This window comes from Aedes aegypti, chromosome 2 (genome assembly GCF_002204515.2).
Source record: "Aedes aegypti strain LVP_AGWG chromosome 2, AaegL5.0 Primary Assembly, whole genome shotgun sequence".
Taxonomy (NCBI): Eukaryota; Metazoa; Arthropoda; class Insecta; order Diptera; family Culicidae; genus Aedes; species Aedes aegypti.
In genome coordinates, this window is record NC_035108.1 from 292367694 (window position 1) to 292383268 (window position 15575).

At 37.1% G+C, this 15575-nt stretch overlaps 1 protein-coding gene across 1 annotated transcript in view; it reads left to right on the top strand.

The window, feature by feature from the left end:
* The first annotated feature begins 3298 nt into the window (after positions 1 to 3298).
* Positions 3299 to 15575, top strand: part of LOC5569194 (protein sister of odd and bowel) — a 36596-nt gene continuing 24319 nt past the window's right edge. Inside the window, exon 1 of the mRNA XM_001652727.2 lies at positions 3299 to 5242. Coding sequence (XP_001652777.1) covers positions 4281 to 5242 — 962 coding nt within the window. The 5' untranslated portion in view covers positions 3299 to 4280. The remainder of the gene's footprint in view (positions 5243 to 15575) is intronic.

Genomic DNA, 15575 nt, shown 5'->3' on the forward strand with positions numbered 1-15575 from the left:
AGAGCTAACACCAATCTTTCTGATAGTGGTGTTCGTTTGCGTGGGCGGGCTAAAAAGGGCTCAAGAGCAACGTTTCTAAAAAAAGGCTCAAGACCTTTTGGGCCCTTTCCAAATGTTTGTCCAGAAATACTTTCCTATAAATTGTTCCCAGATTTGCGTCACGAGTCTACCAATATTTTAACTATGAATTACTGTAAGCATACTTATATACATTAATCCAGGTAAATTTTCTCTAGAGATACTACTGAAAGTTATCAATGAATATTTTTTAAGATCCTTGAAAAAAAATATATAAAAACTTAAACTGAGGAAATTATTTTTGGATGCCAAAAGATGTCATTCCAGAAATTATTGAACCAATGTTGGCTGAACAGTCTTCAGGGAATTAATAACGCTAATTTTTTATTTTTCCCGACGTTTCGGTCTGTTTGGGACCTTTTTCAAGGGTTTAATCACTATGGTTTTCTAGTCAAGATGGCTTTGCTAAACGCTAAAATGCCATCTTGACTAGAAAACCGTAGTGATTGAACCCTTGAAAAAGGTCCCAAACGGACCGAAACGTCGGGAAAAATAATAATATTTTCGTAAACTGAAACGGTCATCGACAGTCTTCTAAGATCATATTTCTGCTCCAAGATTTCAACAAGCATGTTTTGAATTCAGCTCAATGAGCGGGATCGTTTTGAATCCTGATTTTTTCAATCTCAGCTTGCGGGATTTATGCCAGGATTCAATCTCAGGATTGAATCATTGAAGCGCACTAGAGATTAATTGAATATAAGAATACAGCATCCTCAAAATGTTCCTAGTGTCCAATATGAATATGAATGAGGATTGGGAAGAACCAAACCTATGGAACAAGAGGCGCAGTAGTTAGGAAAGCAATACAGTCGAAGCTCGTTTTAGCGACATCGCAAGGGACCGTCGATATACGGAGATGTCGTTATAAAATCGTCGTTTTAAAGAAGTTGCATGTCGTTATGGAGCATGGAGGAATAAAACGATCATAACATGTACTAAAATAGCTAAACAAATGTCGTTATATTGAGTGACTATTGAATATAACACTAATGTCGCAATAGAGAACGGTCGAAACAGAGAAATGTTGCTATAAAAGTTGGAATTAGTATGGGAATTTGAAGGGACCATCGTAAATGTCGTTAAAAAGAGATTTGTCGCAATAAAAGTTGTCGTTATAACGAGCTTCGACTGTACAATTATACCGGTCAACTGAAACGTCCAAGAGTTGTATCAAACCACCCTACTAGTTGGCCCTATTGGCGGTCAGTACCAGCCTTGGTGAAGTGTATTGAGTCAAATATTTGACCGTCACAGCACTAAGATTGGTAAATTCAGACATGCTCTTGCAGAAGTCAACTCTCAAATTCTGATAGCATTTTATTCATATTCTCTGATTAAAAGCAAGGGATCCCGTCTAAATGGGAAGTCATTACAGTACATATGTGTAGGTCAGAAAGCTGTCAAAAATTGACGATAGACTCATCCCAAACGTCCTGTCTGACAGGAATTTTCAGTTAATAGTGCCAGAAATATCGATGCTGTCTCGATTTATTTTACCATCAAATAATTGATCAAGGATTGAATCCTGGGATTCAATCCTTCCATACACGTGGCATGATTCATTGCATGCCTGGATTTGAACCAAAAATGCGCGCGAAACAAATCTTGCTCTGGTGATTTTAAATCTCAGCAGCTCTTGGAAATGGATTTTTTGAAGACTGGTTATCGACCATTAAATTTAGTATTCATAGTTCTTCAACCATGTTCTAATTAAATACATTTACCTAATCATTCCATTCGAGGATCTGTGACAATTTTGCTCATAATTGAATTAACATTTTCGTTAAGATTATATCTACTTTTAGCCTATTCCATGAGAATACTATTCAGTTACACCAAAGAATCCTACTGGAAATTTACCAAGTGCGCTCTTTGGTGCTCTTAGTAGGCTGACGCCCTTGGCAGGGGTCAACCTGGCCAACCGCTCACTACGACACTGGTCTCATAGAACTTTCTTTTTTAACAAACAGCTAAAATTTTCATTCATATATGATTTTGTCAGAATGTAATTTCAAATGCAAATACTATCAAATTTACATAATTCCATATTTTACCTCAAACTTGAAATTAAAGTCAAGTGGAAAGTTTTTTTTTGTGCACGCTTGAATGAAGTTACACAAAATTGTATACGATTCGCACAAAACTGGACCAATATATCAAGTTTGTAATTTTAACACATTCTTAAAAATTTCTCCTTATCCTCGTTATTTGTGAAGATGTGATACCACGAAGAAGGAAAACTATAATTCTATTTTTTCGGCCCAACAATCATCGTGCAAATGCTGAAAACAGCCAAATTCGATCTCTTTTGTTCGCCCCAAACCTCGTTTCTTGTTTATGCTAATAGTTAAACTTCAAACATGATGTAATTATGTCATCTAATTTACTATGATGACATTATTTTTAGCCAAACATGCCATGTAGTATTTACTCAACAATGTCTTAATAGAGATGTAAAGGTCTTGAACTAACATCCCATTCATTACCAGGGTAATCGATTGGCAATAGAAACCCAACGATGAATGGTTGTTAATTATTCGACAATTGGCTGCTCTTCCAGTGCTATCTTGACTCAATGATCCTAATTTCCCATAAGCATCCTCTTAATTTATCAGTCAAATAATTGCAGTATCATTTTCATCCAGAGCCGATCGAACAACGCAAGCAACACAAAACCCCACAGCAGTGAGCTCAATCTCACGCTCGCACGAACGGAAGAAAAATCTCGCAAAACGACTCCCAAAACGAAGAAGGCTTGAAACTCAACTGAGCCAATACCTGTTCCCGGGTCCCAGCCAAGACAACCAACGGCTTGATCGCGCATATACACCCTCGCAACAGCCCCGGGTGGTTGTGGATGCCTCTTGCGCACGAGTCGCCGTCAAATCCATTGCCCAACCAAATATGCCTTCATGGTCCGAAAGAATACGGAAAGCAGCACCCAACAGCTCTCCCATGGCATCGATGATCGCCGTTTGTGGAACTGGAAAGGAAAGGGTCACACAAAGCATAAGAGCATAAATGCTGCACACTCATACATAGTAGAGTCCAAACAGGTTCCCAGCCAGCACCTCTTTGATCAGGTAAAGGCGGAGGTGTTCTCTTTTTCGCGTTCTTCTCTCCATCCGAGTTGGACGGACCCGCAAAGACTCAGTCCGGTGCTAATCCTCTCGATCTCTCCCTCTCTTGGTGTAGTCTTGCTTGATGTAGCAGCAGGAGAAAAAAGTACAAAATACAAGTTTTTGACTTTGCTGACTTGCTGACTCCGGAGAGTCCGTTCGATTTGAAGCAGAAACTACCGAGAGAGTAAAGGCCAGCCAGCAAAGGCGAACGAATGACTTGAACGGGTGTTGCCGTAGTGTTGGTTCCCGGTTTCCTCCCAAGCCCAGGTTCGTCGAGCTGGAACTGAACACTGGCAGCAGGTCGCGCGCGCGAGTAAAAAAAACCCATCCAAGTGTCTATATCATAGAAGAGAAAAAGTCCGTGTATCAGTATGCAGCGCAATACGGTAGACAGCAGAACTACATGAAAGACGACGACGGTGACGCGGAGTTGAGACCAGCAGTCACGGTCTCCGGTGCCAGAAAGTCACAAGTGTCTTCTTGGTGAGAGGGTGCGCGCGCGAATTACCCAGTTTCCGGTTCCGGCCAGTCAATCCAATTAGAATCCTAAACAATTGAACGTTATCCTGACAAGGTGAGGGTGTGTATGTGTTTGCCTGGAGGGGTGTGCGAACAGTGAAGTGAATCAGAAGACAATCCACCAAAGTGGCCAAGAAGGAGTGACACATCTGTTTGGATAGGTTGGTTCTGGGCTCGAGAGCTTATCAGCGCGGATGATAAGATTGTCCACAATCTACGGTTTGCCGTTTGTAGTTGCCGCCTTGTCGTCACATATGTGTGAGAAGCAGGGCATGCGCGTGGTTAGTGTAAACAATTAACGGTTACACGAGAGAACAAATAGACCTTGAAGTGCGTCGGAAATCCTGACACATCGGAGCACGAATCTTGTCCGAAGATTGACGAATCGTCTGCCGTGAGTTGAGTGAGTGTTTTAATAGGATTGTGTTACACGGCGGCGCCAGCGATGAGATCATAACTTGACAGGAGAGCAGCCAAGTGATTAATTTACATCAATTTCTGGTAGTTAATCCGAGCTTGATAAATACTCAAGCGTGTCGAGGTAGTGGTGGTTGATAAATGTTATTGGAAACCGTCGGCCAAGCGAACGTGATGGAGCAATCGAATGAGTCAGCCGCTGCTGCCGGTGGGGCCACAGCGACCAGTAATGTGGCACGAAGTTCACAACCGGGTGATTTTGCAGCTGCCGCGGCGGTTGTGCTTTCGCTGCAGAACAACATGTTAACCAGTTTGCAACAGGCAGCCCTTATGCCAGCCAATTCTCCTGTTGCAGCTGCTTTCAACCTTCAGGCTCTTGAATCATATCTCACGCTACAAAGAATTACCGGAAAGTCGGATGTGCTGCGGCTATCCAACCGTACCCCGTTGCCATCCATGCCTTTAACCTCCTCGGCTTCAACGTGCACTTCGTCCACCACCGTGGTAACAAGTGCTGATGATATGCTAATGGACACTCAACCTGCAACGGTGCAACAGTTGCTTCAGAACAATGAACTTTCTGATGAACTCCCGGTTCTAGACCAAGATGAAGATCTCAATTTCGATGAGCCTATGCATGACTCAACGTCCGACGGTAACTCTCTGGACAGCGGCTATCCCAGTCTAGTCCTCAATGCTGCCTTCCACCAGCAAATGAGCGCCGACAAGTTCAAAACTTTAGCAGCGACGGCATCTTCATCTAGTTCGGCCGCCGCCGTCGCAGCTGCAGCCGCCGCAGCCAGTCTCGTGGCAAGTTCGGCAGCCGCTGCCGCTGCAGCAGTGTCGAAAAAGTGCTCGTCCACGCCTTCTGCAACGGTGACCACCCAGCAACAAGGACAACAATCGTCGGCTGTGGCAATTGCGGCAGCCGCTGCAGCCAGTCAGCGACCGAAGAAACAATTCATTTGCCAGTTCTGTAAACGCCAGTTCACGAAATCGTACAACCTGTTGATCCACGAGCGAACCCACACCGACGAGCGGCCCTATTCGTGCGACATTTGCGGAAAGGCTTTCCGTCGGCAGGATCACCTGCGCGATCATAGGTAAGCTGAACCAATCCCGATTCGGTTGATGTTGGGGCATTTTTTCCATGGGTGAGGGAGACAGTAGAAAAGACGTTCCGTTCCATGTGAAAGCAATACAGTGATGCAGGTTGTGCAATCACTAATACAAATTTTATTTGCAGGAGTGTGTAATTGATCAAAGTTGTTCGTTGAAAAATAAAAAAAATTATTGAATGTTTACATCCTGGAGGAATTATAAAAAAAGATGTGTATTTGCTCGTTCTTTTGAATAAAAAAAGCTTTCTATCATGTTGAGGGGGCAGGATCCGTCATCAATTATAAAATTTTAAAAGCAGTTTATTTTCGTTCAAAATCATGAATGTTTACATGAAAATTTGTTCACTGTATTCTATTTCCCAATCAAAACACAGTACCACATTTTCGTCACATAAATTTCAGTTTTGAACAGAAAAAAAAATCTTATGTTAAAGTAAAGTGACCAGATGTGATTGGCTTCAATGCGGGACAAAAAAGGTAAACTTTTGAAAAATATTGTAAGAAATACTAAAACAGGGTGTCTACTCGTTTACCGAAATGAAATTCCCTGATATTTCCAGGTTTTTCCAGGTTTTATAAAAATTATTCCAGGTTCAAGATATACTCTAATTTTATGTGTCTAAAACAAATTAATGACAAATTTTAAAGTGTTTTCGATTTAATACAGTGGTTCCTAACCTTTTTGGGACTACGGCCACTTTCAAATTCTACAAACATTCCGCGGACCCTGAACATGAAGATTCCTGAAATCAAAATTTATGGACACGAAGGATTTCTTTGATATTGAACATCATTAATAGAGATTTTGTTTTAAGTTCTCTCTAGAATTTTAAAAATATACTTACGAAAGCCAGTCTTTGACAGGATAGAAATAACTACGGAGGATCATTGCCTCTGTAGAAATTAAATGGCAATGATAACAGGAGTCTACTAAGTATTTTGCTAATGAACATTCCAGGAGGATCTTGATCAAATTCTACGCAAGTCTAGAGGTGAAATTCTTGGGAAGACTCATATTATTCTGCCAACAAATTCTTCCAAAATTTTCACAGGAATCCGTGTTCAAGATTTTCTCAAAAATCATATTTGCAAAATGTCATAAGGTGTTTTCCACAGTATTTCAGCAGATATCCACAAAGATCTTACTACCAAACATTTTTTTGAAGATTTTGTTAATAATCCAGCCAACATGCTTGCAAAGGCTGCATGATAATTGACTTCATATCCCAACTGAAATCGTAGGAAGCATTTCACAAGGAATTGTCGAAAACCTTGTTAGTTATCCATCAAGAAAATCGAAAATATGCTAAGAATTTTCTGTTCCTCGAAAAACTGTTTAAGTTAAAATTGTCAATAAATGTTGAAACATTTTGCATGGATTTGAGTGGTTTCCAATGAATTGTATAATGAAGTTTGCTTCATCAATTCTACGTGTTATAGGTATTGAATTAATGTGAATCTTCTTAGGAAAATGTCATTAAAATGTCTAGAAACATTTATGCATATCTATAGATACACATTTGTCATGTAACTAGTAAATATCTAATTCACAGAGAAACATTGAAAATATTTTATCAGTTTCTGTAAAGTTTGAATCTAAAAAATTATAGTTTACAAAAATATTCGAAGATTGAAATATAATACCGTAAGGTGGTTTCGGTGAGAAAAGGGTATGAGGCCTAGGGTAATGTAATTCTGGTTGGTTTTAGTGGGTCTTCCTTGATGCGATATCTCCACACTCCCAGAGTAGCCTTTTCAGGGGTCTGGTTGTAGATTTCCCCCTTGTATAAAAATAGAAATATACACAACAATACTGGAAAAAACTAGTACATTTAAAATGTCTTAGCGGCCCCCTGAGAATCCATCACGGCCCACTAGGGGTTCGCGAACCACCGGTTGAGAAACCCTGATTTAATAGTTATTTATACACTTCTAAACATTATGTAAAGCATGCTGAAACTATTTCAATATCCAATATTACAATATGAAGATGGCAACAATACCAAAGCTATTCAAATGAATCGTATTTGTCAATGATGATATCTTTTATTTCGTTTGTAAAAGCTCTGTGAACTGAACGGAACTTTCAAGAGCATGCGTATTTTTAGTACAGATTATGTAACATTCATTTCCATCGGTCGTTTAGATAACTGAGACAGCTTCATGGGCGCAAAATTAAACTTTATTTGGATATGTGGGCATATTTTACAATAAATACTAAGTTTACCGATGTATTAACAAGTTATCATACAGTTCTGACCTGCGAAAAAGCTAAATTCATCAAAATATCTCAAATTGAATCGATCGTGTTATTTAACATATTTAACCCCTCTACCGGCAGCTTCATTTTTTACCGCTTAAAAAATATTCAAACCACGATAACTTTTTTGTTTCGCGATATTTTTGCACCATTTTTTCACAAGATCTCAAAAAACTCTTCTAGTTTGGGAATCCGTGTCGATATTTATCATTGGTGATCGAGTTTTGAAGATATTCCGATGTTCCTTGGGGGACCGACATTTTCCATATAAAATGTTTTTAGCGGCCATTTTGTTTTCGGTCAATTTATCAAAACAATAAATTGTGTACTATACAATGCCAGGTAATAAAGAGCTGCTCTGAAAAAAATCATACAAATCGGTTCAGTATTTTTGGAGAAATCTGCAAATTACAATATGAGGTTTTTTAGAGTTTTCAAGATCTTTATTTGTCCAGCATGGTACCAGAAACATAAATACTCATTACTCAAGGACGGCTGCACCAAACTTCTTCATTTTTTCACAACATACTCGCATTAGTGTATCATTCCGAGAAGTGAATATACGAATACGATAAAAAGTCTGTAGCCTGAGAAATTAACGTGGGTTATGGTTAACGCGTCGGTCCCCAAAAAATTTTGGAATATCTCCGGATCCAGATGACCAATGATCAATATCGACACAGATTCTAAAACTAGAAGAGTTTTTTGAGAACTTGTGAAAAAATGGTTCGAAAATATCGAGAAACTAAAAAGTTATCGTGATTTGAAAATATGTTTGACGCTAAAAAAGGAAGCTGCCGGTAGAGGGGTTAAGTAGATACACTCCCGTGCAAAAGTTTGGGTTCACCCCCTAAAAAACATACAAAAGTGGTCAGTCCATATCTCTGTGATTACGCGTCTAATTGAAACTCTTTAAGCCGTATTCGAAAGGCAAAGAGTTATTCTTACTTCGCATGTATTTTTCCAGAAACATTTTTTGATTTTTGTACACTAAATTTTAACTTAAAGTTGTGACATTTTTCAAAAAACACACTGAAAAAACATTTGTAATTTCCTCAGCATTGGATCGACCAAAATTTTAAACCAAGGTCTCATTAGAATCGTAATGTTATATTCTTCAAAGACACCCAAACTTTTGCACAATACACAATACTGAGGGGTGAACCCAAACTTTTGCACGATGACTTGAATGACTGTTGCATTTATTTTGAATAGTTTTCAGATTTTTTCGCAAAAATTTCATGCGCGCTCTTCAGGGTGTAAACTATCGAAAGTGTAAACTATCTGAAAAGTGCCTTTAGGTTTTATTTATTGATCCATTCCTGATTCCTTTTTCTACAATCCATAAGAGGGCATTTTACCCTTATTTCCAGCTCCAACACTGTTATTTTTTGGCAGTAACATGTGACGCATTGTTAACTTTCACCAAATCATGCAATACAAATGCATTTAGTTGAAAATCTCTTGATTTTGCGCACTGACCCGTAATATGTCACAATTTGAAACGTTGTAATGTTCAAGGATTTCCTGAAGCAAATTATGAAGGAACTCCTGTAAGCATCCTATGAAAAAATGCTGAAAGAATTTCTTGAAGAATTCCTGATAAAATCTCTGGAGAAACCACAAGGATATTTCCTGAAGCTGTTCTCGAGAAAAACTAGAAGAAATTTTGCATCTAAGTTATCTGCATGCAAGACAAGGAAAAAAAGAGATTTTAGAGACAATTTTGGTTAAAATAGAGACTTCAGACACCTTCTAGTATTTTGAGAGCGGCGCAGCCGAATTTTTTTTCGAATGAAACAGTTTTCTGGCAATAATTGATAGCTCTGGGTTATGACGTACAAATCCTTTGGCGTGAACATATTATATCATGAATTACTGCCTCAAAATAATTTCCCTGATTGTGATCAAAATTCCCTGAGAATTCCAGGTTTTTTCCAGGTTGAATAAAATTCCCTGATAATTCCAGGTTTTCCAGGTTTTTCCAGGTAGTAGACACCCTGTAAAAAGTACAATGCCGGTTCAATTTTTCCAAAATGACAAAAAATTTTATATTTCCTAAATTGAAAGGTGCCAAAATCGAACAACGATTGATTTCATTAAAACTTTTATCACCGTAATAATAACCACGAATTGAGTTTACCTATTTTGAACAAGGTATGTCTCAAAAGGACTCACAGAAACATTGAGATTAATAGTGCCAAAATCAAACGAGCACTGTTTACACATTCTTATTATTTTTTTGAAGTAATCAAATAATAAAATTTGGAGGGAATTTATAAGATTTTAAAGCTTTTTATATATGAAGTTTTAAAATAATAGTAATTTTATGATTTGCACTTTTGCTCAAAATTTCACATGTGTTTTCCAATATTTAGTTGCATTTCCATAATTTGTTTTGGAAGAGTTGATATGGAATATTTAATAGATGAAAAATGACAAAATAAGATTAAATTTAAATCTGGATCACGTTATATTTTCGAACCAGAATTTTCAATTAGTTGCAATCAGAATTTTGTAAGCCTCACATACCTGTTTAAGAGAAATTGAAGCAAAAATGTATGGTGTTTCGAACTAAATTCTTGTTAGAACTTTAGACTGAATATAATTCAAGAAAGAATCTAATAAATATATGGGTTAGAAACGTTGATTTAGTTTGCTTAACAAAATCCCAAGAATTGAGACTTTATTACGATCAAAATCTTTGCAGGAATTGAAAAACCATTTTGAGAACAATTTGAAATCAAAAGTAGATTCTGAACAAAATCTTAAAAGGTTTCTTAACAGTGTCAAGGGAAAATTCAGAACCACATCATGAGCTGAAAATATAGTTAATAATTTTAAATCCCAGCCATCCTTACCACGCGTAATAAGTTAATTAATTTAATAACCATGCGGATTGGATTACCAAACTGCCGAATTATCATTCAACGTTAACCGAATAAGCGTCAATTTATAGTTAATAATATTTTGTAAAGTCTCCAGCTGAAATGTTTTGAAAACTTCTTCTGAATTTAGTAAATTTTGAATTTTACCCGAATTTTGTTAGGGTTCTGGTAATAGGATGTGTAGATTTTATAAATTTAGATCAGAAATCAGATATTTTAATTAATTTTGAGAGCAAATAGAATTAGGCTAAGATTCCAATAATATTTTGCGAAGATTTCAGCACGAATTTTGTACAAATAAGAACAAAGTTCTGTTCAAATATTGATAAGAATCCTGTTTAGATCTGGATTAGAATCTTCTTTTTCCATGGAGAAAGCCGACCAGTATATGAAGGTTAATTTTGAATTTCTGTATAACAATCAAGAACTTTTCATTGTTGATGTTTCAAGTACAAAGTTTTTTGATTATCTCCAAAATCCGGGACGTTTTCCGGGACGCTTGGTGATGCGGGACAGGTTGCTCAAATCCGGGACTGTCCCGCACAATCCGGGACGTCTGGTCACTTTATGTTAAAGTTTCGATGATGAAGATGATTACGATAGTGGATCCTGCCTCCAGGTACGACATTACTGTTATTTTCTGAGAAATCGAGAAAATTTCCTGGACTGGAGGGATTCAAACCCATGAATCTCAGCTTGGTCTTATGGCATTGAAATGAGTAAATTTCTATGGTATCGTACACCAATTACATAACGTATGAATGGAGGAGGGGGTTAAGCTTCCGTTATTTACTGTTACTATAGGAGGAGGAAGAATGCTATTAACCGATAGGGTAAGTGTTCCCTTAGTTGTGGGTGTTCCTATAGTTGCGGTAGTGCCGTTTTCACTAATTTTAGTACATTAGCCACAGAACCGACACTGCAAATCGACGTGTTGGCTTGTTGATACACGGAATAATTGAGAAGATTGAACGCTTTAAAACTGATGAAATATCACTAAAATTGCTCAAACTTTCCTTGTACCAATAGCTGCGGCAAAGTGTTCCTATAGTGGAGGATCCCATAAGAAAACAACGGATACCGCAACTAAAGGAACAGCGTACCAATGGGGCTCTGAATTGTTTTGATTTTGTATAGGATTTTGACGTTTACTGGCCTTGTTGTTTACTAATTTCATGGCAGAGTAAAAGAGAGAGGATGATTTTTGTGCAGAGCCCCATGGACCTATGCACGAGTTCACGAATTTGACGTTTGAGCGGTGCCGAATTCATTGGTTTCCATGGCTACGTACCTAAATAACACGGCACTGCTAAAACGTCAAATAATGAACTCGTGCATAGGTCCATAGTGGAGGTATTATTTGTCACTGACATGCCGTGAATTACTGCGATGAAATCATTTTTCTCATTAGTTACTTTTCGTTACAACATTAACATATACAGTATGGCCCATAAAAAAAATGCGAAAATCGTCATATCATGTTTTATGGTAGTTTTTACATAGAAAATGTGAATGAAACATAAGTATTATTCATTACTTGTATTGTTTAATCTATTTAGACTCAGTTGATCGCTTTGGACATGATTTTTATCTGTTACTTTCACCTTACCAGAGAGGAATTGGAAGCATACCTTCAAATTTTATCATGCGGACGTCGAGTTCAATACCTGTGTGATGAAAGCTTCTAAAACAACAACGATGGCGTGATATTCTTCACAGGCCTTGTCTCCAGCATACGCCCATATCAAATGATAGAATGGGTTCATACCTGGGTAATTGGAGACTTAAACATATTTTCGAAAGAACGGCTCATATTGGAGAGCTTTGATTCAACCTTCATATAAGTGTGATAAGCGGCTCCGTTTTGCTCAAAACCTATGAGCTAGTATTGATATAAGTTGTCTCTAACCGAAGGAACAAATTTCATCCTCAAAAATCTGTTCTAGGCCTCCGTATTTATTTTTCACTCAATTTTAACAAAACTTAAAGACATATCAAACCTATAAGAAGCAAATGCCCTCAAAACTATGACCCTGGCAAAATATTTTATTGTGATCATGAAGAACACTTTCTCTAAGAACTCCTCCATCCTCTGATACCGAACAAACTAAAATTTCCAACAATACAGTGTGATTTTTGAAGGTGGAAAGTTTATCACCAGAGTATACGACAATCAGACGCTGTTTCTAGCTTTGAATGGAAAAACCCTTTGAACTTATTTACTTTGTTACATTTTTTAGGACAAAAAGAAAAATATGACGAAAATTGTTCTGGATAACGAAGTTGTGTCAGAATATACTACAATAATCCGAAATTACATTCACTATCAAAAACAATGAAAATAATGTCTGTGGATGCTATATTCACGTTAAAAAAATTTTCGCATTTTTTTATGGGCCATACTGTACATGATTTACGCTTCTTGAATTTATACGGTTAAATGAAGTTCAATCGTGCTTAATACCTCCACTATTGGTACGTCTACCCTACTTAGCAAGATTTAATGATTTATAAAAGCAAACACAAAAAAAATGTGTACACAAACACTAAAAATACTCAAAAAATGTGTTTGACAAACGATCAAAGAATTGACCAACGAGTTCGGTTTCTTTCAGGCTAATTGGAACAGTTCTCAAGTATGAATTTTTTTTTTTATTTAATTAGGGTGAGTTTCGAAATTAATCGAGAGGGGTTTGATGGAACTTTACTTGCTATTACGTTGGCAGATGTTGTTAAAAAGCTTGGATTTAAACGTAACATAACAGCGAAACAGAAATGACCTTTCCACGTGTCTCAAAGATGAAAATGTGTTACTTCATTAAATTTGGGGCTGCTGAATCCGTTACTGCTTTCCGAAATACTCTTGCACGTGACATATTTTGCTATATAAGTCAAATTTAAATAAAATACTTTTTTTAATTGAGGTTTGGAGAAAATTTGAACTGATTTATGATTTTTGTATTTTGAACATGCTTGCAACCTCAATATAAAATTTGACGTTTCTGTTAAATGCTAAATACAATACTTTCCCAAATCGCCAAAAAGAACCGTTTTAGTAACGAAAATACTACAAACTTCAATGATTCGTATTGTTTAAACACTTATTTCTGTAGAAAATGAAGAGTAAAATCAGCTTACAAACTGGTAAACTTGCATGCAAGTTGACTGAAATCAATAAATAATGCATTTTCAGCAAAAAATATATCAGAAACTAGTTGTACTATGACATTTTCAAAAACGGCAATGGTTCCAACGACCCCAATTTAAGTAAATGGCGGTATTTTGCTGCTTGAGACAAAAACTTAATCCGCAGTGAATTTGTATGCCATATGCCTATCGTTTAGAAATGTAAGTTTGGATTTCAGCAACATATTCAAAAGGACATACAAAATGGTCAAGTTTGGAAACTTGGATCTTGACCCAGAAGCTCCGGTTGAACTGAAATTTCTTCCGCCACTAGAAAATAACTTGAAATTTGTACAACAAAAAAAACTCACACCATTTTGATTATACACTTTGGAGTTATCGCAAATGTCCCACATTGAAAAAAATGTCAAAATTTTGGTTATGATATATTTTGAAAAAAAAAATGTTTCTCTTGTTAAATTAAACATTTTTTCCAAAGGGTGTATTGCTCTAAATCTTTCGTTTCAAAATAAAGTTCAAAATGGAAAATTTAGCATTTTTTTACAAAATGGGGCTTTAAATTCTATTTTGAAACATCACATATGTGATTTAGAGGGTCTTCCTTAGCCGAGTGGTTAGAGTCCGCGGCTACAAAGCAAAGCCATGCTGAAGGTGTCTGGGTTCGATTCCCGGTCGGTCTAAAAAAATTTCGTAAAGGAAATTTCCTTGACTTCCCTGGGCATAGAGTATAATCGTACCTGCCACACGAAATGGCAACTTTGGCAAAGAAAGCTTTCGGTTAATAACTGTGGAAGTGCTCATAAGAACACTAAGCTGAGAAGCAGGCTCTGCCCCAGTGAGGACGTTAATGCCAAGAAGAAGAAGATATGCGATTTCAAAGATTTTAGCAATATTATATCATATTCTGAAATGGATCAGAAATTTATTTACCTTAACAAATTTTATTTTTTAATAAGGGGATAGGCAAAATTTTGCCCAAATTCAAATGCTTATAACTTTATTAGAAATGAATGAAATTGGATGCATCTGGAAGCAGTCGACGGCAAATTTGGTCCAGTTTTAGGAACTTCCTTGGCCATGCATATTGGCCACTGGACACCGGAGATGTTCCGGATTTTCTGAGGTCATGTCCAAATGTAATTTTTTCTGTCGCTTGTATTTTTGTGCGGTGTAAAGTTTGATAGATGTTTGCAATTTTCATAGAAACTAGAACTAACAGGAAGTTGAATGCCACCAGACGCATTAAGATTGGTTGTAAATCTTCAGAAATATGACCATTTCCGTAAAACTGGTTCCGGAAAGCATGGTCAGTAATGTTCGTATTTCCAATCATGTAAATATTAACCGGAGCTATATCCAAGTGGACATCAACCTTGAAAATGATGTTTCCTGCAGCGTATTCAGATCCATTAGATGCACAGACCACTATAGAAGGTTCCAGGTGCCTTGGGGGAAGTGGTCAATTAGGAACATATCCGGAACCATATCAATATGGGCATCAAACTTCATGATTTTCAAAGGTTATGCTTTCCGAAGCATTTTCAGCACCACCGGCTGCCATGACCACTTTATAGTAGATTCCAGGTGCCCCGGGGATGTGGCCTGAACTATCAAGAAAAAATGAGAACAGCAATAGTCTATGTTGTCCCAAGACCTTCAAAACACGAAAAAACGAAAATTTTAATTTTATTCATGCAAAAAAAAAACAATTTCTGTGAAATTTTATATTTTTCTTAAAAAGTCAAAATTTTTAGCTTTCATTTCACCCTAGAAAATTGAAAATCGGTCAAGCGGTTCAAAAGTTATAATTTTTTCATATTTAAAAATTTTACAAAATCGCCATTATTCTGGTCATCCTATTTCGGAAATGGTCACCCTAATCAAAAAATCCAAAAACACGTGTATCCTTATTTCGAATAAGGAACAAAATAGCAAATTTTCACGGAATTCGGTGACCCACTAAATCGGGTTTTCATGAGAGCTTTCTTTGGCAAAGTTGCCATTGGACCACTGGACCGAT